We start from the raw sequence: 24,896 nt of genomic DNA, 5'->3' as shown, positions 1-24,896 counted from the left end.
AAAATAAAACTTACACTAGATTATCTTCATTAAAGTCTGGCTGAAGATTCTCCAGAGGAAACAAAGATCTGAAATCAATTCCCATATTGAAAAACACAGCTGCTATATCAGATAACGATGGGATCCAGGGCCAAACTGGTGAATCACTGAAGGTATCTAGTTAACAGAAGAAAATATTTTATCCCAAATCCCAGGTTCACAAACACAGTTGCAAGGTGACAGTCTGCATGTGAAATATGGATTATCATGACGATTTTAAAGAAATGACATCTGGTAGTGATATGTTAATGATATAGTTATTTAGAATGATCATATAGGAATTATAGATTTTCAAGTAAATGAAGGAAATGACATTTATTAAAGTATCTGAGAGTGATGATGAATAAAAGAGTATAACTCAAAAAGTAACACATTTTGAAAAGACTGAAAATAACAATGGTAAAATACCAACTACTCCTAACACAGAAAGACTTTACCATCTTCAGTGCCCATATAGTCTCAATCCCCAAAACAAGTGAAAGGTGTAAATCACAATGCTTGTTTTATTATAAGGGATCTCAAAGGTGAGAAAACAATTGTTACATTTTTGTAGTACTTTCAGTCTCCTCAGTGCACAATCAGTACAATACTTGTTCACCAATAAGCCAGTTAAAGTTAATTGGCTAAATAAATAACAAACTTGCAACTATTTCCATTTACCCAGAAGAGTAACCCATGAGTTGGTAAATATTAGGTTAGGGCTGTCACTTGTAAGGTCTTATACCGTTTTTCTCAATGCAACTAGAAAAATGCAGATACTCATTTTTGATTGGAGTTTCATGTCATTAAAGATTTTAGATCACAAAAAATAATTTTTTATTCTATATTTCTGAATATCCTAAATGTTTAGCAACACGAAAGAGACTGTGTAAACAGCAACCAATAATTCACACAGCTAATCAGAGTAAATTCATATACTCACCATTCCTAATCGTTATTTCCATCAATGTACTTAAAATCTGCACGGACACAATACAGTCTGTATGAACCGACATCATCTGCCAAAGCAGGTAAGAGTATTAAAAAAGAAAGAAAATGAGCATTTACTATTTGCCAGGCATATATAAAGGTATTTTATGTGTATTTTCTTTAAAATGTATTTTATATGCATTTCATTTTAATACTTACAATAACCTTATGAAGTGGTCATACATTACACATGAGCAGACAGGCTCAGAGAGATTAAAATACTCTACCTAATGTAATACATGAGGAGTTGGAACTTATAATTCAGGTCTAATTCTAAAATCAGGGCCCTTTCCATTCTAACATGCTGACTGTTTTTACAACTTTCGTTTATATTAGACAAATATTTACATTTGAAAACTATCAAAAAATGCCTTTCTAGTTCATTTGTGCAATGAAATCCAAAAACCATAAAGGAAAAGGCTGCTAGTTGATCACAGGCAAAAATCAAACCACAAACTAATAAAAATATTTGAAAAGATACAAATAAGCAAAATAATGTATCAACATACTATTTATTTATTTACTTATTTATTTATTTTTTAAGATTTTATTTATTTGTCAGGGAGAGAGAGAGCAAGCATAAGCAAGGAGTGGCAGGCAGAGACAGAAGCAGGTTCCCAGCTAAGCAGGGAGCCCGATGCAGAACTCGATCCCAGGACTCTGGGATCATGACCTAAGCCAAAGGCACACGCCCAATGGACTGAGCCACCCAGGCATCCCTATCAATATACTTTTTAAAAGATGTTCAATATCACTAGTAATCAAAGAAATGCAAAGAGAAGTGACAAACTGTCATTAGCATGTCAAAAGAAGCTTGACTTTGGGCAGCTGGTGGCTCAGTTGGTTAAGCATCTGCCTTCGGCTCATGCCCTAATCCCAGGGTCCTGGGATGGAGCCCTGCATTGAGCTCCCTGCTCAGCAGGGAGCCTGCTTCTCCCTCTCCCCCGGACCCCCGCCACTCGTGCTTGCTCTCTCTCTCTGAAATAAATAAAATCTTAAAAAAAAAAAAAAAAAAGAGAAGCTTGACTTTAAGATTGTTAACGATCAAGAACATTGATAACGCCAGTGTTCATAAGAGTACTAGGAAAGAGGGCGCCTGGGTGGCTCAGTTGGTTAAGCGACTGCCTTCGGCTCAGGTCATGATCCCAGGGTCCTGGGATCGAGTCCCACATCGGGCTCCTGGCTCAGCGGGAAGCCTGCTTCTCCCTCTCCCACTCCCCCTGCTTGTGTTCCTGCTCTTGCTGTCTCTGTCTCTGTCAAATAAATAAATAAATAAATAAAAAATCTTTAAAGAGTACTAGGAAAAAGGTAGCATGCCCAGTATTAAGTATAATTTGGTAAAATTTAAAAAGTAATTTGGTAATATTTATGCAAAGTTATTGTCCTTATATTTTGATCTAGTTAGCCTTTTTACATACAGAAATTTATATGCAGAGGCATATAATTAATATAATTTTACAAAACCATTTTTTGGGAAAATATTCTCAAGTTTAAAAAAACATTAAAAAAAAACATTTTAAAGAATCACGACAGGGGCACCTGGGTGGTGGCTCAGTTGGTTAAGCATCCAACTCTTGATTTTGGCTCAGGTCATGATCTCAGGGCTATGAGATCAAGCCCTGTGTCAGGTTCCCGCTCAGCAGGGAGTCTGCTGGAGATTCTCCCTCTCCCCCTGCTTGCATTTGCATGCACGCTCTCTCTAATAAATAAATCTTTGAAAAAAAAAGAATCATATGACGTACCGAAGGTAATTTTAAAGTGGTTTAGCAGGGGAAAACATTTCTTTCCCTTTTGGAGCTGTAGATTATGACTACAGTAAATTTAAATCTAAAATGTAAGGGAGATTAACCCAAACTCTGGTTTCAATCAGGCATATTTGTGTCATTGTATGTTTGTATTTGCATCATTTGTATATTTGTGCCATTTTCAAAATCAACCTGTGTCAAAAAAGTCTGTTATAATGTTTGTGCTATGTTTTGCCACTAGGGGGAAGCACCATCCAAAGGCATGTTGGAAACCGGACAAGTTTTGGTAACAATCTTTTTTGGGTAATAATAATTCTAAGGTGGGCAACCCAGTACTTGGAGATAATTAAATAAATGTGTAAAGAGGTGCAAATAACAATCTGATGTCTATCAACTGAGAATGGGTTAAATAAATCATAGTATAACACTACAAAAGAATTATATAAAGCCATTAAAAAGGATGACAACATATCTATACTGACATGAAAACACTCAATAATTTATCTGAAATAAACAAATCATAAAACAGTACATATTCTGTTTACACTGTCATACAGCAATCTATGTACATGCAGAGAACAATCTAGAAAACACTAAAATTTAACAGCCCCTGGAAACTGGGATGGCATTAAGCCTTTTTAAAAAATCTTTCCATTTTACTTGAACTTTTCACAATCGAATTGCCTTTGCAAAAGTTTTTAAAAAGTAGTAAAGTGTCTTTCTAGTTTTACACTCATAAAATCAGGAAAATGGAAACATTTTTAATTACATTTTAACAATTAACCTACAAAAATGTTAGGACCATAGATTTCATTCCTTTTTTTATGGTTGAATAATATTTCATTGTACATGTGTGCATGTCTACACGTACATCTCTTTTATCCACTCATCTATCGATGGACACTTGGGCTGCTTCCATAATTTGGTTATTGTAAATAATGCTGCAATAAACACTGGGGTGTGTACATATCTGAATTAGTGTTTTTGTATTCTTTGGGTAAGAAGGGTTAAAAAAAATAATTAGAACCACAGCATTAAAATAAATTCTGACATACTTTCTAAAAAAGAAAAATAGTCATAAGTTGGTATATCTCTCCATCATGAAAAATGGACTTGGAATTGAAAAGGAGAGATGAGACAAAGTGTTTTACACAGAAAAAGTGATTAGAATGATTATTAGTTTAGTTTTTCAAATAATAAATATGTAGAGTGTAGAAACCACTTATACAAAGGTATGCTTATATGTTATAATCAGGGTTTTAAAGGCTATAATGAGGACCCACATCAACAAGATAAAAACTAACACAGATAAAAATGGAAAGTCTTACTTGTAAGTTTAAGAAAAGATATATTGCATAGTTGGAGAATAACAAAGCCCTGGCATGACAATAGATGAAGTTTTGAATTGCAGTAACAGAAATATGTCAGTGGGTAGAAGGGAAAGAGTCGCACTGGAAACTGCTGCTTATAAAGACCTTATCTGGAGCATATGTCCATTTATGGGGGAAACACTTTAGGAGCTAATGGCCATTCAGAAAGATGATCAGTAAAGGGACTAGATATTTAGAGACTGGAGGAAGTTTAGTGCTGGGGGGAGATGAGGGTCATGACAGCTGTTTTAAAATAAATGAAGGACTGTTAGATGAAGCATATTCTGGGAAGCTCCAGAAAAGATAATTAGTACTACTATACAAAAACTACAGGGAGGCAAGTTTTGATTTTTTTTTTTTTTAAAGATTTTATTTATTTTTTTGAGAGAGACTGAGAGAGAGAGCACATGAGAGGGGGGAGGGTTGGGAGGGTCAGAGGGAGAAGCAGACTCCCTGCCGAGCAGGGAGCCCGATGCAGGACTCGATCCAGGGACTCCAGGATCATGACCTGAGCCGAAGGCAGTCGCTTAACCAACTGAGCCACCCAGGTGCCCGGCAAGTTTTGATTTAATTAGGACTCTTGAAAAAAAATTTACTGGGGTCAAAGTGCTGAGCTCCTAATCACTGGAAGTAAATGCTCGTGCCCCACAGTCTGCACTGCCTGCTATTTTCTCTGCCTAGAATGGTCTTTTACCATATAGTGGCACAGCTCACTCCATTACTTTGTCTTCTCTTTACTCAGACCTCACCTTACCAGTAAGGCCCTCATCATTAATTATCTTATATACATATTCAAAAAAGCAAGCTTTTTTTCCCCACCCTGATACTTCTCTGTGTCTACTGTAGCCTACTATTTCTTCCTAGCACTTACCATCTGACACAATAGATCTCTAAATAGGCATTTACACACACACCCATTTACTATCTCCTCTATAGTACTAGAATGTGGCTTTCATGAGATCACAAATGTAGATTTTTGAGGGCGCCTGGGTGGCTCAGTTGGTTAAGCGACTGCCTTCAGCTCAGGTCATGATCCCAGGGTCCTGGGATCGAGTCCCGCATCGGACTCCCTGCTCTGCGGGGAGCCTGCTTCCCCCTCTCCCACTCCCCCTGCTTGTGTTCCCTCTCTCGCTGTGTCTCTCTCTGTCAAATAAATAAATAAAATCTTTAAAAAAAAAAAAAAAAAAAGAAATGTAGATTTTTGGGGCACCTGGGTGGCTCAGTCGTTAAGCATCTGCCTTTGGCTCAGGTCATGATCCCAGGGTCCTGGGATTGAGCCCCGCATCGGGCTCCCTCCTCTGCGGGAAGCCTGCTTCTCCCTCTCCCACTCCCCCTGCTTGTGTTCCCTCTCTCGCTGTGTCTCTCTCTGTCAAATAAATAAATAAAATCTTAAAAAAAAAAAAAGAAATGTAGATTTTTTCATTGCTGTTCTCTTCAGTACCTGGCCACAGCTGGCACTCAAAAAATGCCAGCTATATGAAAAAAATGAATAACAGGCTATATTGGAATATCTAGTTCCTGCCAAATATGAGATTGTTTGAAATGCTATCTTAAAGCCCAGAATAGAAACTCCTTATGTTTTTCCCACTTCTCACTTCATACAATAGTCATGTTTTAATAGTCATATTTTTTGATACCACTGATATTTCTAAAGTTACCATGCAGATAATATAAAAATTTAGATAATTAAGTGGATTTAAGAATTAAACATTATTGGGGAAAAGAAACATTTGGTTGCAGATATATATATATCTGCATACACACACACACACACAATGGGAAAATATTGGTATACAAGTCAAATCCTAAAAATACATATGCAAGAATCTCCATAAAAATGGGAGAAAAATATTTTAAAACCCCCCCACTAAACCCCCTCCCTTCCCAAAAAAACAGGTAACGTAAGAATGAGAAGAACTCTCCTAAAACTAACCATGATAATGATTTACCAGTGGGATGAAATGTCTTAGGCACAATTAACATTACTATCCCGCACATGATCTGCATTAGCATTTCCTTTATAATCTCTTCACATGGACTCTTTTTGCCTCATTTTAACCCACTGAAATCATGGGTTTGATGTGCTATTTTTTTCCTCTAGTAATGTGCAAATATGATATTTTAACTTTGTTTTTGACTAGGAAATGCAGTAGGAGACAACTATACTCCCCAAACATTTCTCTTACCCGAAACAGCCACTTTAACACAGGTACGGGACACTGGACATAGTGATAAGCAGAGGTAAGAAAGCCTTGTGTTGTCAAAAAAATCTGATCTGTTTTTCCTGATCTGAAAAAATAAAGTGAAATCAATGACTGTTACTTTCATAGTAAGAAACTTCTACCACCACCTCTGACATAATCAGGGAAATGAGCTAGCACACCATCCTCAGTCCTTAGAGGTGGACTCTACTCCAATATGGATGGGTTACTCATAAAGGAAATTCAAGTGATGGCCTAAAGCTGATCCAGTCTGTTAGCCTGTTTCCAGATTTATCTGGTGGATAAATTTACATTAGCTGGCAGTGTTGAGAAAGCTCCTATTAAGTCTCAGGGCATTGTCTGCTTTTGTCAGCTTGGGTTTGTACTTCCATAAAACTCAGCACCAGAATTAATGTGATCTCTCTGCATCTGAGATAATCATGCACTGAGAGAAATTAGACCAATTTGGGCACTGTGGTATAGACTGCTAGTTGCCCATCCCAACATCTATTCTTGCCTTTCCTCTTGGCAACTGAACCCTGACTTTTAGCTGGGTACACTGGCTCTGCCTAAAATAAAAACCATTTCCCAGGCTTCCTTGTAACTAGGCGTGGTCATGTTGACTAAGTTCTATCCAACTAACCGTAAGTAGAAATGTGTGGGATTTCTGGGAATTTTAATGTAAAGGGCTGGAGTACCAGTAGCACCTGAAGCAACCAGGTGCTTAAGATGGTGAAGAAAGATTATATGGTGAAACACCAGCCCTGGACTTCCTACCTCTGAACTTCTTTCACATAAGAAAGACATATACTTCTTATTTTAAGCCCCTATTATTTTGACAGTTGCTGTTATTATATGCTGATCTTAATCCTAACTAATAAAGGCATGTAATACGCCAAGCAACTATCTTACACTGCTTCCTATAATTAAATAATAAACACAAAAAACAATAGTAATAAGAAGGATTAGAAAACTGGATAGGTTATAATAGAAATTAACCTTTTAGAAGATTGTGAGTTAGAAATCTTTGAGTAATTTTTATATAGGAAAAAGCAAAATGTTTTTCTATTTTTCTACTTACTTAAGAATAAGCTTTTCTACAGCGCTCTGTCCTATAAAACCAGAGTCTCTTAAATCCAAGGTATACTGATTGAAAATTTTTCCGGAATTGAGGAAATTAAATATTTCTTCACCTGGGTGATGATCAGGAATAGCATCAATTGTAACTGAAAATTTCTTTAGAAATTCCCTGGAATAAAAAAAGTTACTGAATATCAAATAGTTATATTGCATATGGTTTTGTGTTTAAAGGTTGGGTGCAAAGAAAACTTTTCTTAAGACCAATGTTAACCCCAGATAAGAAGACTAGCATGAGAACATGTGTTTTGTTCCTCCCACTTTTTGCTAGTAGTTAGTCCAAAGCCACTAAATGGGTCTGTGTGAAAAGAAACAATAACCAGGAGGAAAAAGATGTAACTTGGCCTTAACATTTGTCCTTCAAATCCATCATACATGGATTAGAAAACCATCATAGATTACTCATAAAGTATATTAACCATCAATGGTTCCTTTATTTCACAGGGAACAAAATTAAAAAATATAAACTTAATAGGGTATACATTATGAAAAATGCTATACCTGTGCTCTTCTAAGAGGCCATCCTCATCATCTGTACTGTCTTGATCTCCAATTCTGATGGGGGATTTAATACCTCGGCCCTGCCTTATGTCTTCCTGTAGCTGCTTCTGCAGTTCATCTAGCCTGAGAATTAAAAGAAATGTTACAGAAAATGGTTTACTCTAAAAATAATCTTTAGTTTAGGTCTAAAAGCAGCACCAAAAACCAAAACACCCCCCCCAAAACCCAACCTCTTATTAATAAGTACCCTGTTATATGGCAAACTTTGATGCACTACAGGTCAAATTATGTCTTCCCAAACATCATGATGTATAACAGACTTTTACCCAGCTACTGGTATGATATTAGAATAGTGTTCCTTCACATAGAAGACTTGAATATTTCTTTATAGCTAGGACTTCAAGAATGATACCCAAATCATTTAGAGAAAGGGGAAGGAAAAATGGCAAAGAATAATTTGATTATCCCCTTGAATCTTTAATGCTCATTTGACTTCCAGTAGACCAACAAACTGATGTTAATTAGTCTTTCTAGCACCAGTAGTTATTATCATTGTCATCATCATTATCATCACAATACCTAACACTGAGCCCTTACTATGGGACAGGCACTGTACTGAGAACTTTACGTATTAAATCTTTCAACCCTCACAAGAACCCCATGTAGTAGTTTATTATTACCCATTTTACACATGAGGAAACAAACATTAGGAATGCTCACTTGCTCAAGCTCACAATGCAAGGAGCTGGGATTCAAAGCCAGAGAGTCTAGCTCTGCAGTCCTTGCTTATACTGCTTGCCAAGATTAAGTTATTTTAACCAAGGTCCTTATTCCTAGCTCCAGCCCCACAGTAGATGAGTATAATACAACAGTAAGTGACTGGTAAATGTACTGCTCTACCAGTACAGAAAAGAGTCAATCATCAGATCAAACTAGCATCTCTGCCTCTGGTCTGTGCAGTGCTCATTTCAAATAAACAACTTCAGATCTGACATTACAAATCATATGAATTCATGAAATGTTTAAAGAATTTTACAATAGAGACAATTTCTCTAAATTTAGAAAGGGGAACACTTCTATTGTATTTCCTATGGTTAGCTAACTCATCTATCAAGTTTGAGACACATATATACCAACTTCACGTCAGTTGAGCCTTTTTTTTTTAAAAGATTTTATTATTTTTTTATCTTATTTTTAAGATTTTATTATTTATTTGAGGTGGAGAGAGGGGACTCCCTGCTGAGCGGGGAGCCCAACATGGGGCCTGATCCAATCCCAAGACCCCGAGATCATGACCTAAGCCAAAGTCAGACGCTTAACCAACTAAGCCACCCAGGCGCCCCAAGTCAGTTGAGCTTTTAGTGAAGTTCTGTGAGCTAGTTTTGAGGATTTTCCTTAAATGAGGAAGATATTTTTCCCCTCATTAGCAAAAGTAGTTTACAATTAGTGACAAATTTTATCAGGTCCATTATGATCCTCAAACTTTTTTTTTTTTTAAAGATTTTATTTATTTATTTGAGAGAGAGAGAATGAGAGAGAGAGAACACATGAGAGGGGATAGGGTCAGAGGACGAAGCAGACTCCCTGCCGAGCAGGGAGCCCGATGTGGGACTCGATCCCAGGACTCCAGGATCATGACCTGAGCCGAAGGCAGTCGCTTAACCAACTGAGCCACCCAGGCGCCCAATCCTCAAACTTTTTGATTTCTGTGTGTGTGTGAGAGAGAGAGAGAGAGCCAGAGATAGAAAGAGAGAGAAACGTTAACTCTAAACTTCTTCCTCAAGAGTAACTTGATGTAGAAATACCATGTGTGGCTATGCTGGTTTCAGAATTTGGACTACGTGAATATAAGAATGTTTAAAAAAAATTCTATGCAAACAAAAAAACCCCCAAACAATTCAATTAAAAAATGGGCAAGGGGCACCTGGATGGTTCAGTTGATTAAGCGTCCGTCTTTGGCTCAGGTCATGATCCTGGGGTCCTGGGACTGAGCCCCACATTGGGCTCCCTGCTCAGCAGGGAGTCTGCTTCTCCTTCTCCCTCTGCCCCTTCCCCCTCTTGTGCTCTCTCTCAAATAAATCAATAAAATCTTAAAAAAAAACATGTGCAAAGGATCTGAATAGACATTTCTCCGAAGAAGCTATACAAATGGCCAATAAGGACATGAAATGATGCTCAACATCATTCGTTATTAGGAAAGTGAAAATCAAAACCATGAGGTACCACTTCATATTCATTAGGATGGCTATGATCAAAAAACCAGAAAATATCAAGTGTTGGTGAGGATGTGGAAAAACTGGAATCCTTGTGCTCTGCTGGTGGGAATGTAAAATGGTGCAGCCACTATGGAAAACAGTACAGCAGTTCCTCAAAATATGTATAGAATCACTGTATGGTCCAGGATTCCACTTCTGGGAATATACCAACCCAAAAGAATTGAGTGGGGACTTGAAGAGATATTTGTACACCCTTGTTCACAGCAGCAATACTTCCAATAGCCAAAAAATAGAAACAACACAAGTGTCCATCAAAGGATGAATGGATAAATAAAATGTGCTATATACATACAATGGAGTATTATTCCGCCTTAAAAGGGAAGGAAATTCTGACACATGCTACAACACGGACAAACCTTGAAGACACTACGCTAAGTAAAATAAGCCAGTATAAATGGACGAATACTGTATGATTTCATTTATATGTGGTACCTAGAATAGTTAATTTCATAGAGACAGAAAGGAGAAGGGTAGTTGCCAAGGGCTGGGGGAAGAGGAGGATGGGAAGTTATTATTTAATGAGTATGGAATTTCAGTTAGGGAAGCTGAAAAAAAGTTCTGAAGATGGATGGTGGTGGTGGTTGCACAACAAGGTGAACGTACTTAATGCCACTGAACTGCAAATTTAAAAATGATTAGAATGGTAAATTAAATTCTATATATTTTATCACAATTAAAAAATACACACAAAAAACTCTGCCCATACTTTTGATCAAGAATTTCAGCTACCAGTTAGATTCTGGTTGTGGTAAGCAGAAAAGAATTTGTATTATTACGGTAATGCAGTAAACCATAAAAACCTGATCTTCTGACCCCGCCTGTGAACAAGAATACTTTTTTTCTAACAAAGCTGACAATAAAACTAGCACAAAATGCATGCTAATTTCTCATAATTTTTAAAGGAAAATTAAAAGCCAGCCACACAAACAAGCAGTATGTTAAATTTAGCAAGGTAGTCATGATGCTAACTAACCTTTGAGTGTCTTCCATCTCCTTCACTAGACGTTCTAAAGTATTTGTGTATGTTCCACTATGAACATGTTCCTAAAACAAGAAGAAAATTTAGGAATACTTTATAACATATCTTAGTAGAAGAATTGGGATGTTTTAAGTTGTTCAGAGTACTAAAGAATGTTTTCTATTTCAATAACCTAGGCCAGGAGAATACCTTTCTTAGAGAATTTTCACCATCATGCTTTAAATCTAGTATTTTGTACTGCAGGCAATTTGATTTTACCATTTATTAGGAAAGGCACTACTTATAAAACCCTGCCAGCCTTAGGAACTGACTACAAACACCCAAGGGCTCCATGGCTACCCTGTCTTTATTTTTAAATTCTATTTTAATGGAATCAAACTAATTTTTAGGTGTTACCATGGAACATTAACACCTTCCCCACCAAATTTTACAGACATATTAGAATTTAATGCAGCTTATTCCCAAGATAGAATGAAGCACTTTATAAATAAAATTGCACACCACAATTAACAACATTTCTACACTCTACCTTCATTTACAGCAGTGGTCTCCAAAGCAGGGGGTGTGCAAGGTGATCCATTGGGGTGCAGGAAGAAAATAATAGAACTTCTATTTATATGGAACTTCTATAGAAACTCCAGTAGAACTTAGTCTATAGTAACTTCTATATAACTTTTAAAGGAAAATACTTTTTTCTTCTTCCTTTTAAATTCTGTTTTTGCATATGCTTTAGAAAGTACACAGTAGTATAGTGGTACATGTATATAACCTATAAGTATACATATATATTGGAGTACATGCTTAAAAATTTTTTACTAATAGAAGTGTGTGTGATCAAAAAAGTTTGGAGACCACTGATTTACAGTAATAAAACTAAAGATATGGGAAATCCATTAACCAAACAAGAACTATACCAGTTTCAGTCCAATTATGAATCATAACAAATACTAAGTTTTCAAATAAGTTCTAGCAATTTATCCCTCTTTCACTAATCAATCCATCTTTCCCTCTTCAAGTAAAGATAAATGTCACAGCACTACTTACTGTATAGTCTGATGATTGAGATCTAAGCCCCTTGGAAAGAGCAGGAGGTTTTCCTGTAGTTGCAGGAGTCTGATTGAAGTTCAAAGCCATTATTTCTTCCAGTGATTTTAATGTTTCCTCTTCCTCATCACTGTCTAGGTTGTAACCTAAACTTTCTTCATCACTATCAAAATCACCCCTTAGTTTTCTTTTCAGTGCATTGCTACCTGCATTGGAATTTCCTGAACTCTCTTTATCTGAAGGGGCTTTATCTGAAGGTGCTGTAGGGCTTGGGATACATGGCACAACTTCCAAAGCAGCTGGGGGAGACTTTGTAGGAGTGCCATATTCTGAACGCAAAGATCCCCCAGAAATTTTCCCTGAAGATACATTAGAATCAGCTTTATCAGTCTTTGCCTTGTGTTCCTTGTGTTTGGAGGACTCTGTAGAATGCCCAGAACATTCTTTAGATGAGGAACGCTCTTTTTCTTTTTTAGGAACTGGAAGAGTGCAATTTTTAGCATTTAATGGTACCCGGGAGGAACCAGCACTTGGAACATGGGAAAGTAAAGGTAGAAGTTTTGTTTCCTTTGATGCCACAGAGTTAGCAGTTTTACTTTTCTGAAGGTTGCTAGCTTTTTTAACTGCAGACTTTTCCTGAGGTAAAGATAAGTGGGGTTTCTGCATCTTAGTCTCTTTGGTACTTGCCACACGGATTTGGTCACTATTCCTGGAAGAATGGTGGCCAGAATTTGAAGGTGCCAAGCCTCCAGAGGAGCGATCAATTTCTCCACTGGGTTCCTTGGATATATCTTCCAAGCGTAATACATCCCCAGGTGTCTTCAGTGCAATATGTTTTATAAATTTCTCTCTCTGATGTGGTCCGTCAGGACGCTTCTCAAGGAAGGACTCTTTTACTTTTGGCATTATAGATTCTCTTGTGCTTTTCAGATCTGAGTCCACAGAGTTCCTTTTTCTTTTGTCAGGGAACTTATTCTGCTTAGACCCTGCTAAAATTTAATTTTTGCCAGATTAGTGAAAAATATATTTTCCTATCTTAGTAAAGTTTATTCAGTGAGTGTCTAGAACACTATGACAAAATGTTTAAATTGTAAAAGTTTAAAGGGAAAAATGAAGCGGGGGGGAATCGGAGGGGGAGACGAACCATGAGAGACTATGGACTCTGAGAAACAAACTGAGGGTTCTAGAGGGGAGGGGGGTGGGGGGATGGGTTAGCCTGGTGATGGGTATTAAAGAGGCCATGTATTGAATGGAGCACTGGGTGTTATACTCAAACAATGAGTCATGGAACACTACATCAAAAACTAATGATGTAATGTATGGTGATTAACATAATAAAATTTAAAAAAAAGAAAAAGAAAAATAAATTGTAAAAGTTTAGGCTGAGACCATTCAATATATGTGGGATAAGGAAAAAGATTGTACTACCATTTATTTATTAACTAATAAAATACTGGTGTCCAAATTTAAAGCTAATGACAATGCTCATTTTCATTCTAAAGCTGTTTACTACCAAAACAAAATTCAAGGTATTGCTCCCCAAAACACAAAAGCTGCATATCTGTTATCATGGAAGGCAATTCCCTCAAAGTTCATATATTCTTTCTTAGACCAAGGACTATCTGATTCCAAAAATGTAATACTTCTACATCTAAATTTATAGCACCTTAAAATATATATACGATAACTAGTTGAAGGCAGACATATTTTAATTTCTCAATTAAGAAAATCCACCCAAGTCTTTCTCCCCAGTGTTTAATTGTTTATTCCTTCCTGTGTATCCGTCTAGTCTTTAGCTGTGTTATGAGCTGTGGTTGAATTGTGGCTCCTAACTCCCAGAATCTCAGAATGCGACTTTAACAAGAAATAGCGTCTTTACCGGGGTAGTCAAGTTAAAATAAAGTCATTAAGGTGGGTCCTAATACAGTTATGACTGGTGTCCTCAGAAAAAGGGGACATCTGCAGTCTTGAGGTCTTTTATCTTTTTTTACACTATCATGTCATGAATTCACAGGGAATATACTACAGCAACTCAGGCTCCTTTCCATTGGTTCTCACAAAATGAGATCTCACAAAATGCCAGCAGGCTGGCATTTTAGTTGAACCTAAATACCTTTCTCTTTGGCTTCCTTCAAAAGGGGAAATTTGGACATAGAGACAGACTTGAAGAGGGAAGATGACGTGAAAACACACAAGGAAGGGGTGCCTGGGTGGCTCGGTTGGTTAAGCATCTGCCTTTGGCCCAGGTCATGAGCTCAGGGTCCTGGAACTGAGCCTTGAGTTGGGCTCCCTGCTCAGTGGGGAGTCTGCTTCTCCCTCTCTCTCTCTGCCCCTCCCCCTGCTTGTGTGCGCACACTCTCTCTCAAATAAATAAATAAATAAAATCTTAAGAATTGTTGAGAGAGGGGCGCCTGGGTGGCTCAGTTGGTTGGGCGACTGCCTTCGGCTTGGGTCATGATCCTGGAGTCTCAGGATCGAGTCCCGCATCGGGCTCCCTGCTCGGCAGGGAGTCTGCTTCTCCCTCTGACCCTCCCCACTCTCATGTGCTCTCTCTCATTCTCTCTCTCTCAAATAAATAAATAAAATCTTAAAAAAAAAAAAAAAGAATTGTTGAAAGAGAGCATGGCTCTGCTGATAACCTTAATTTTGGATTTCTAGCTTCTAGAACCATGAGAAAATAAATTACTATTGTTTTAAGCCACCTAGGTTTAGGAGCTCCATACAGGAGAACTTTAATAAACCACGTATATTTGAGTTAACCAGGTTTAAAAAATTTCTTATTGTGTTTAAAAATGTGATGTATCATTAATTAAAACCACTAATCATTAAATATTACTATATATATAATCAGTATTCCCCAAATCAAGTTTCTCTCTGCATATGGGCAGATGTCCTCAAATCCTCAACAATTTGATTAAAACAACAACAAAATAACTCAAGAGGTAAGCAACTTTTTGGATAGCTTGATCAGAACATAATCTGAAAAATTCCATTTATAAACATGAAAAATCAATAAACAAATGCCTCTATCGCCATTACCTGAAGAAATCATTCCATGCCCACTCACTCTGCTGGGGTTAAATGTCTTGTAAAAAAGGACAGGGGTCCTTTACAGTATAAGATGAGAAATCAAGTAACTAAGAAAAAGACTTGGGGTGGACTTACACTGATTATTTTAAATTTAGAGTTTCAAAAAAGACAGCTACAGAGCTGCCGGTTTGAGTTCTGTTCCATTTCCTAGAGAAGCTAATTTATATACAGCTAGACATGAGGAGAAATTTCTGATTTGTTCAGGTCTTCAATTGCGAAGGTCTCCTTCAACAGGAGGAGAGAAAACCTGTTTATGGGCAAAGTTTAGGAAAAATCAGCTTATTAAGAGCTTTTGACATCTAGAATTAGAGGAGGTTGAAATGGTACTATGGGGAAGCTCCCCTTTTGCAAGCTCTCTAAAGCAGTGGGTTAACTGAAGAATTATTTTTGCACTGCTTGTACAAACTGTAGACTGCTTAAGAACATTTCAAATATCTGTTAATATATAAAACAGGTAAGACAAGAGATTGAATTTGTAAATAGAAAAAAAGTAAAAATCCAACTGTCCATTAATAGGAGACTGGTTAGGGGCACCTGGGTGGCTCAGTTGGTTAAGTGGCTGCCTTCGGCTAAGGTCATGATCCCAGGGTCCTGGGATCGAGTCCCACATTGGGCTCCCTGCTCTTCGGGGAGCCTGCTGCTCCCCTGCCTGCTGCTCCCCCTGCTTGTGCTTGCCCTCTCCCTCTCCCTCACTCTCTCCCGCCCCCCATGTCAAATAAATAAATAAAATCTTAAAAAAAAAAAAAAGAAAAAAAATAGGAGATTGGTTACTAATAAATTATAGAATAAACAAGGGATGGATTAATTTGGACCTCAGAATGCAGCCCAAGGACAGGATTCTGGAAGACTAAAGAGCTAAATGACTTTATCAACATTTCTGAAATCCTCTAACTTGTGTGTGATTATGTACATCACGATCACAACTGAGAAGTATAATAGCAGTAATATGAACAAGACAGAATATTTGGATTATTAAGATCTATTCACTATTAGATAAAGATAAGCATTCTTCAGGTTATCTAGTAAAAAAGCCCCTTATGTTCTTTATATTCTGTTGACAGTGAAATGCAGCACAAATGTGTATTTATTAAAAAGTACAATACCATAACTAAAAATGATTATGAAACATGCAAAAATATTAGAAATAAAAATATAAGTGAATCTTAAATCTGCTTATGAAAATATGCAGAAAGCATCTTTTTCTTTTATTTTTTTTCATATTTATTTCACATTTGATCTGTAAACTTTTATTAAAAAAAAATCCACTGTCATTAGCAACGTGTGCTGCCATTAGTTTGTCTTTAGTGAAATAAGAGCGCAGGCCTTAAAGAGTCTCTGTCTAAAACGTGTAGAAACTCCGATGTAAACACGAGGTGTCCGCCCTCTTCCCTTGATTTTGGGAGTTCATCAATGACATGATCTCAACCAGAAAAGCAGGGGGGAAAGGACAACACTTTGATACCTAAGAGCTCCCGGGACAGGAAGCGTCTTTTTCTTTTAAAGATTTTATTTATTTATTTGAGAGAGAGAAAAAGCACAAGAAAGGGGAGGGTCAGGGGGAGAAGCAGACTCCCTGCTAAGCAGGGAGCCCGATTCGGATTCGATCCTGGGACTCCAGGATCATGATCTGAGCCAAGGTAGATGCTTAACTGACTGAGCCACCCAGGCACCCAGAAAGTACCTTTTTCAAACACTGTTCAAAAACTGCAGTATGTGGAACTATATAAATGAAACTACATTACAGTCACCACTGATGAAATCTGCAAACCCACGAACTGAAGAGAATTTTTCTCTTAGTCATTACTAGAGAAAAAAAAAAAGCTGAAGAGCTTGGTGGCAACACCACCACCAGCAGCCCTTTATACTGGCAGAGCAAACTATTTTATACTAAAAATACTTTGTTCCTCCATTCACCTCACTGCAAATGACTTATTACTACAAATGTGTAATACAGTGAGTACAGGAACAACCTCGTGGCTGAGAAATTATTGTTTTATTTCGTGATGTCAAAATGCAATGAGATTTGATTACTAAAATCAACAACACTGTAAAAATTAAATAAAAATTTTAAAAACCACATACAACTTCAAATTTATTCCTGTATCTAGAAGCTCCCTCTATGATGGTAATTATCGTTTCAGCCTTGGCTAAACATTGATTTTAACACTTGAGATCACCTGGTCAAAATGTACTGTACCTCTAGAATATATAAAAAATAGAGTCTTACATGAAACCTGAAGAACAAGGAGTCACATCTGTCTCTCTGTACCACTGTTTTTTCATCTTTAAAAGTAATCATCTTATGAGGATGTGAAGATCAAATGAATTAAAAGCACAAAGAACAGGGCATGGCACACAGTAACTGTTCAATAAACGTTGGCTATTATTGTTATGTCCACTGTATCTTACTGAGTGTGGAAATCTGTAAAATTCATTTTTCAAAGTTTGCAATCATGGCAGAAAAAAATCTGATACACCAGACTATTAACAGCTGTTATTTCTGGGAACCTTTTATTTTCTGTGTTATGAATTTCTGCAATGTTTGACTTTTACACTGTTCTATTTTCTAGTTAAGAAAAGATAAAGATACTTTAAGAATTACTGAATTAACAGTAGCTATTTGTTATTATGTATTTCCTCAACCAATAGATACTGAAAGTACAAATTAATATCATGTAGGTGTCCTTGGAAATTTGCTATTAAAAAGGTTATCTTTGTACTTGAAATATTAGGAAACACTGTTTTGGATCATGATAACAGTTTCAACCTTATACAAAGCATCTATAATACCAAGATCTCAGATAGTCCACAATTCCAATAATATAAGATTATGCTTCTTATTGTAGCCAAGATTCAGCAGTAGAACACTGAATACCAAAATGAGAAACATGTTGCTAGGAACTCTTGAAAGAGGCAAAAAAGTCAAGATAAACCACAGGTTATGCATACTAATTCAAGTACTATTCTTTTAAAATATAATTTACCAAACTCTTAACTGATCTGAGACATTCAATTTCCCTCTAGGAAGGAAACTGAATATTTAAACCAATTTGTTTTAAAAAAGTGCCACCTAATGGGGCACCTGGGTGGCTCAGTCGTTAAGCGTCTGCCTTTGGCTTAGGTCATGATTCCAGGGTCCTGGGATCGAGCCCTGCATTGGGCTCCCTGCTCAGTGGGAAGCCTGTTTCTCCCTCTCCCACTCCCCCTGCGTGTGTTCCCTCTCTCGCTGTGTCTCTCTCTGTCAAATAAATAAAATCTTAAAAAAAAAAAAAAAGTGCCACTGAGGTACAATTTTATTTAAAAATTAATAAATTAATTTTGATTCTACCTGAAGCAGGTTCCCATGAATCAGAAGAGGATCTTTTCCTTGAGAAATGTCCATTTTCCTATTAGCAAAATGAGAAAAAGTTAATTAGGAATTGGGGCCAGTAAAGAATGTAAACTTTTCTTTATAACATTTAAACACAGATTTCTAGACCAATTAAAGCAAGCACTTATACTTGGAGAGAAATTCAAACTTCTATAATAAAACATTTTAAACTCTTTAAGTTTTATAAAAATGAAGGGCATTTGTATCATAAAATGTAAAAATGTCATAAAAATAAAAGCCAGTTTTCATAATGCAAATTTAGAGCTAAAGATTAAGCACTATATCATTATTTTGAAAAAGAAATAGTAAGCCTAATATTTGCCAATTAAATGGACATAACTCAGGGGCGCCCAGGTGGCTCAGTCAGTTAAGTGCCTGACTTTGGTTCAGGTCATGATCTCAGGGTCCTGGGATCGAGCCGTGTCCGGCTCCCCACTGAGTGGGGAGTCTGCCTATCACTACCCCCCCCCCAACTTGTGCTCTTTCTCTAATAAATAAATAAAATCTCTAAAAAAAAAAGTGGACATAACAGACTCTTTAATACTTCAGTTCAAGTATTGACGTACAACCAAACACTAAAATCTTCTAAGAATGGACCAAATGTTACTAACTTCTATTGATTGTTAGCAAATCTCATTGGTAAAGACACCAAACTCCTTTCAAACAAACCCTAGAGTTTACAAACACATTTTCTAACAATATACAAGGCAACACTCTCCATTCCCTCCTAAAATGTCATAGTTTGGTTTACTTTTTTGGTCTACCTGGCTTTAAAATCTCATAGCATCTTATCAACATAGCCCTTTCTTGATATCTGATCTTGCTTTATTTGCTCTGTATGTAGAAAAGTTCTTTGAAACAGAGGTACTTGTCTTTCTAGGGGAGAGGGTCAGCTTTTATGCTAATCTAGGTTTGGTCTATTCTCAAGGGAGAATATGAAGTTAATATGCATCTGGATAGCTTTCTAAGTATTATCTAAGTTGTCTAAGACCCATTCTCAAAATTATTTAGGACTCATATAATCTAAACCAGTCAGTCTCAAAACTTTAAAGTATATCAGAATCATTTGGAAGGCTTGTTAATTGCAGATTGCTGGTCTTACCTCTAATTTCTGGTTCAGTGAGTCTGGGGCGGGGCCTGAGAATTTGCATTTCTAAGTTCCCAGGTGATGCTGATGTTGTTAGTCTAGGGACCACATTTTGAGAACCGCTGTTCTAAAACGTTTCTTCCTGTTTTAGATTTTTCCATTCCTTAAGTATCTCCCTTCAGCACAGCCTAATTTAAAAATGACTATACTTGCCTAAAAAAAGAATGCTTACTTTCTTGATTAAGAAAGGTCTTTGTTCATGGTCTGAAAAAATTAAGGGCAAGAAACATTAAACTGAATCCTACGGACAGTCAGAAGAAATGTAATGAAATTAGGTTTTAAACAAACTGTGTATCAGTATTTCCTTAACAAAAGATACCAATATGATGCTAAGTTATTAAATATTTTTAGATTTAGCATGTTAAATAAAGCAGTAGCCAGGCTAATCCAGTAATTATTACACATACCAGGTTTGAAAGATTACTCTTTCCAGGTGTGACGTCATTCTGTTTACTTTGTTCCTGCCTTGGTTTACATTTTCTTTCTATACTAGAGGATTTTAAGGAAAGATTGCTTGCTTCTGAGAAAGAATTTTCCGAGTTGATTCTCTGCTCCATCTGCTCCCTTCTCAACTTCTTTAGTTCTCTTTCTCTGCAGTAAGAAGCTAATGACAACTGGAATTTAGCCCCCAATGGACTTTCTCCTGGGTGGTGCCTGGATAGGCTGCTTCTGCTGCTAAGACTTCTAGAGCTGTTCTTGAAGATGTCAGTTTCTGTCACTGTGGCCTGCTTTTTGGAATCTGCACTGGTCTTGTCTCGATCTCTATCATTCTTCTCCCTGCTATTTTCATGAATGAACAGTGACTTCCTTCTCTCTGGAGATCGATGTTTTTTCTTCAGTGCCTTCATCTCCTTTGACAAGCAATATGGAGGAACATAGACTTTTGCAACTGCCTTTGGATATTTGGTGGCGATTGACACACAAGGCCGACGTGACTCATGCATACCACGATCTTTATGGTGCTCTTTTACACCTTTCATGAAAGCCTCTAAAATACCGCTCTTTTCTGATGGCACCCTTTTGGGTTTAGATTTTTTTGGTGAGGATAGTTTCCTTCCAAACTGCTCTGTCCCACTGATGGACAATCCACTTCCTCCATATTTGATGTCTGATTTTTGTGGAGAATCCAACATATGTCTGTCTAAATAGCCAATTAAAACACAAATTGCATGTTATTAAAAATAACACAAACTATTACATTTTGTATATTTATTTAAATTAATAATACTTAAAATACTAAGCTATCACAAGAATTTTCAAATCAATATTTAGATGATGATACACATTTCATGGGGGGGAATTAAGACATGATTTATTTAATAGCCTTACTTTCATAAAGCTCCCTTTTGCTACATCCTGTAAGCTCATATGGCTCCATTTATAAAATGTTACTGTATTAGAGAATCAAAATAGTATGCAGTATGAACATTATTGACTGAATAGTTTAAATGTAAGAAAGAATAACAGCAAAAAGTTTCATGACGTTTACAACTTATCTTTGTAAAAAACACTGCATCTTCATTATATTCTCAATTTGAACATTATGCTTAATCAAGTAAGAGCTTAGAGAAATTTATTGAATCCATCTCCCTCTTCAAAAGATCCTGTAAAAAAATGCATTAATAGTATACATACCTTGTTTTGAAGCTGGTTTGAAGAAATCTATAATTGACTGCTTCCTGAAAATAAAAGCATAACTAATATGGTATCACATAAGCAAACGTTAAAACCTCAATAATTCAGATTAAGGGGAGAATACTAGATTTATAGGATATAGATTGGATTTCACTACCTGGTTTAATCATTCTGACAATGGCAATAATGCCTTGCTAAGCTGATTATAAAAAACTGAAAATATAATTTACCATTTCCTGTAGGAGCAAATTTATAAAAGCACAACTGAGGTTTATATAATCTATAGTACTAAAATGATAAGACTGGAGTACAGATCCAGGGAATTGACAGTGTGCTTCCTAGGAAAAGCTTACTGCTACGTGAAGGGATCTGATCCTATTGCTTGGTATCTCCAGTGACTGGTACAAAATAATGCTCAATAGATGTTTGCTGAATGAATAATGGAGATTATAAAAACTGAGTAAAACCTGAACAGACTCATAGCAAGAGTAGATGGTAGAATGGCATATCAGTGATTGGGCCCAGCTGGGGAGGCAGCTGAGTTGAAGGGCATGCTGGCCATAATGCAGAAAGGATCAAGTGCCAAGTTTATACTACCTTCTTTATATACTACAGTAAGATGTTAATCTAAGTAACAGCAGAAATTAGAATGATCTTCACAACTAGTGTTTCAAAATCTTAATTTTTACCTAAAAACTCTTCAGATATTTACAAAAATAACACATTGCCTGGGGAAAACACGAAACACGAGAAAAGGAAGAAAGTGAACAATTACAAAAACCAAATTGTTTTAATTTTTAAGGATTTCTGCGCCTTTCTGCAGAGTAACACAAAGTGAACCATATTACCAGAATTTGTATTTGGATTGATGTATTTAGAGTTATCTGTCAGCTGCATAAAGAGAAATGTCATCATATGTAGAGCAAAAAATTTCCTTGCAAAATTCTGCTAAAACATATTCATTTCACTGAAAGAGAAGCAGTACACTCAGTTTCCCTAAACATTTATTCATTATGAGGTTGGAATGCTCAGAGAAAACTTGAACAATCCAAGTCCCTCGTACGCTTCACAGGTCACGTTCGAAGAGCAACACCAGTCTTTAATGGTTTACTGAGAGTCTACAATGTTTATAAAATGTTGGTAGAAAAGCTAACTGGTTATGAAATGAATATGAGTGATAGACTAAGAAATAATTTATGCATTTGTTTTCATAAAACATAAAAAATTCCACAGGAGAATAAACGAAGAAATGTCAGAGGTTCTGTAAATCGGGAAAGGATGATGCCCTCTGTTACTGGTTGAGGAGAGATGGGAAAGGATTAAGCAGCAGCTAATTCAAAACAATACTAAATATGCCTTTACATTAATTACTAAAAGTAACATTGTATCTTTCCTAAAATATTAGATCCCAGGCTCCTTTTCGAGTAATACACCAGAGGGAAAAATGGTTTTGGGTAAAACATACAAGAAATCTGTAAAATAACCATGAATGTAACTTTCAAGTAGGAACAGTTCTCTAATTTTATATGCACAGAAATGTCCATTAGTTATTTATAACTAGCTTTTAAAAATTATAACAGCTCACAAGCCCTTATCTGAAATTTTTGGGGTCAAATGTTTTTGAATTTTGAATTTACTGGATTTTAGAAAGGGGGTAACCTGGATGCATTACATAAAGTCCCCCAGTGGGGTCTGACACTGCACCCCAGAAGCAAACACACCAATATTTCTCCAGCAAAGCTTACAAATACTCACACTTAATGCCATAAAGCCCATAAATAGCCTTCCATTAGTTCTAGTCAGGTTTGGCTGCCAAAGTCAGAGGTGGTGCCAAACTTACTGAAAACTTTTGATTTTCATAGCATTCTGGCTTTCACAATTAAGATAAGGGATTGTGGACCTGTACCACATTAGAAGATAAACTTACTGTTAAACTTGTTACAAGCTTTTTAAAACTTAAAATAAAAAAGACAGTACCAAGTGCGTAGAGAATTTAAACATGTTTTATTGTCAGAGGATGTCAAAACTCCCCCATCTTATTACATAGCTCCCACAAAATCTTCACAAGAAACCTAGCCTGGAGAGGCGGAAAGTTACTGAAGGAAAAAACATATCACATTCCAAATCTGCATGTCAAGTATCAATTATCGTGCATACTGGACTATAAAGTAATTCGTGGAAAGGTTTTCCTCGTCACGTCGTACATAATTTCACCCACAATTGAGAAAAGATTTATACTGTTAAGCTACTACGATCAGTAGAACTGCAACGTACAAAAAAACCACCTAAATATGCACTAAGCAGGCAGGGCCCCGGGTCCAGCTATCGTAAAAGACAAAAATCACGGTCTACCTAAGGCGGGTTCTCCGTAGCGACCCAAGCTGTGTGTGGTCACTAGACCGAGAACTGCGTCCCAACTACAGAAAAGGAAACTCGAAGTCCCAGAAGCCCCCGCGCGGAGGCGGGGCAGGGGTTTGCCAGGCCCCGGAAAGCCGAGGCCTGAGCTCGCGGAGGATGGCGGGAACTGAAAGAGCGGGCGTCCGCAGTCCTCCCTCATACCCTTGCCCCCGCGACCCGGCCCCTTCTCCAGCCCTCTGCACGGTACCTGTCCCCAGGACTCTTTGTTCTCTTTCCCGCTGCAGCAGGGGCGGTACTACCGGGTCTCAGATGGCAGCGCGGGGGCGACGACCCCGGGGCTGGGGATGAGGGGAAACCTGGCCTAGCGGGCATGCAGCGCCTTGTCATGTCGGCGCCGCTGGCGACGGCGGCATGAGCTGTGGCTGGAGAAGTTGGGTGCGTGGTTGCCGTCTTGCTGCTGGGACTCGGGAAGGCTGTCGGAGCGGAGTTGGGCGGCACCCCCTTCCCTCTTCATGGCGGTTCTCTCTCTTCGGAAGTGACTCCTGTATGAGCGGGAAGGAACCTGAGGACCAACAGGGGGCGGGTCTTACTTGAAGGGTCGCACTCTGACTGGCTGGCACGGCGGTCATTTCAGTAGTGGCGCAATAGAAAGCCGCAGCCTCTCAGGAGAAGGTGGGGCTTCGAGAAGGGGGAGGGGGTAGGAAAACTGCCCCCCCCGTCACGTGCGCGGTTGCGGGGGGAGCGCCCCGTCGCATCCGGGCCGCGTCGGCCTTGGCAGGCACGCGGGGGCGGACAGGCGCGGGCCGTTGCGGATGCTGCGGCAGCTGGCGACAGCCGCCTGCTCGAGGGCGAGGGACGACGAGGTTTGCAGAAGCAAACCCGAGCCCGGCAGCTGCCTTCAGTGAGGATGGCCAACGGTTCGGCTTCCTGTGTCATACAGTTGTGCCTCAGAAATCCCCAGCTGTTCATTCCATCGTCTCTTTAACATCTTAGGCCAAAGTGCCCTAATGCTGTCACCATTTCCTTGGTAATCTG

At 37.8% G+C, this 24,896-nt stretch overlaps 1 protein-coding gene across 2 annotated transcripts in view; it reads right to left on the bottom strand.

The window, feature by feature from the left end:
* SLF2 (SMC5-SMC6 complex localization factor 2) overlaps window positions 1–24,392 on the bottom strand; it is a 44,421-nt gene extending 20,029 nt beyond the window's left edge. Inside the window, exons 1-11 of one of the 2 annotated variants that reach the window (XM_045878630.2) lie at window positions 24,109–24,392; window positions 21,504–21,547; window positions 20,276–21,009; window positions 18,680–18,737; window positions 12,262–13,250; window positions 11,212–11,282; window positions 7,963–8,085; window positions 7,406–7,573; window positions 6,310–6,412; window positions 962–1,037; window positions 15–156 (exon numbers count right to left, since the gene is read on the bottom strand). In XM_045878630.2, the coding sequence (XP_045734586.1) occupies window positions 15–156; window positions 962–1,037; window positions 6,310–6,412; window positions 7,406–7,573; window positions 7,963–8,085; window positions 11,212–11,282; window positions 12,262–13,250; window positions 18,680–18,737; window positions 20,276–21,009; window positions 21,504–21,547; window positions 24,109–24,248 (2,648 nt within the window). In that variant the 5' untranslated portion in view covers window positions 24,249–24,392. The remainder of the gene's footprint in view (window positions 1–14; window positions 157–961; window positions 1,038–6,309; window positions 6,413–7,405; window positions 7,574–7,962; window positions 8,086–11,211; window positions 11,283–12,261; window positions 13,251–18,679; window positions 18,738–20,275; window positions 21,010–21,503; window positions 21,548–24,108) is intronic. The other variant, XM_045878631.2, reaches the window with a different exon arrangement.
* Window positions 24,393–24,896: the final 504 nt, after the last annotated feature.

Source organism: Mirounga angustirostris, unplaced genomic scaffold (genome assembly GCF_029215605.1).
Source record: "Mirounga angustirostris isolate CCGP_5_RB_7025 unplaced genomic scaffold, mMirAng1.0.hap1 SCAF_6, whole genome shotgun sequence".
NCBI classification, from domain to species: Eukaryota; Metazoa; Chordata; class Mammalia; order Carnivora; family Phocidae; genus Mirounga; species Mirounga angustirostris.
This window is presented reverse-complemented; position numbering and strand designations above follow the sequence as displayed.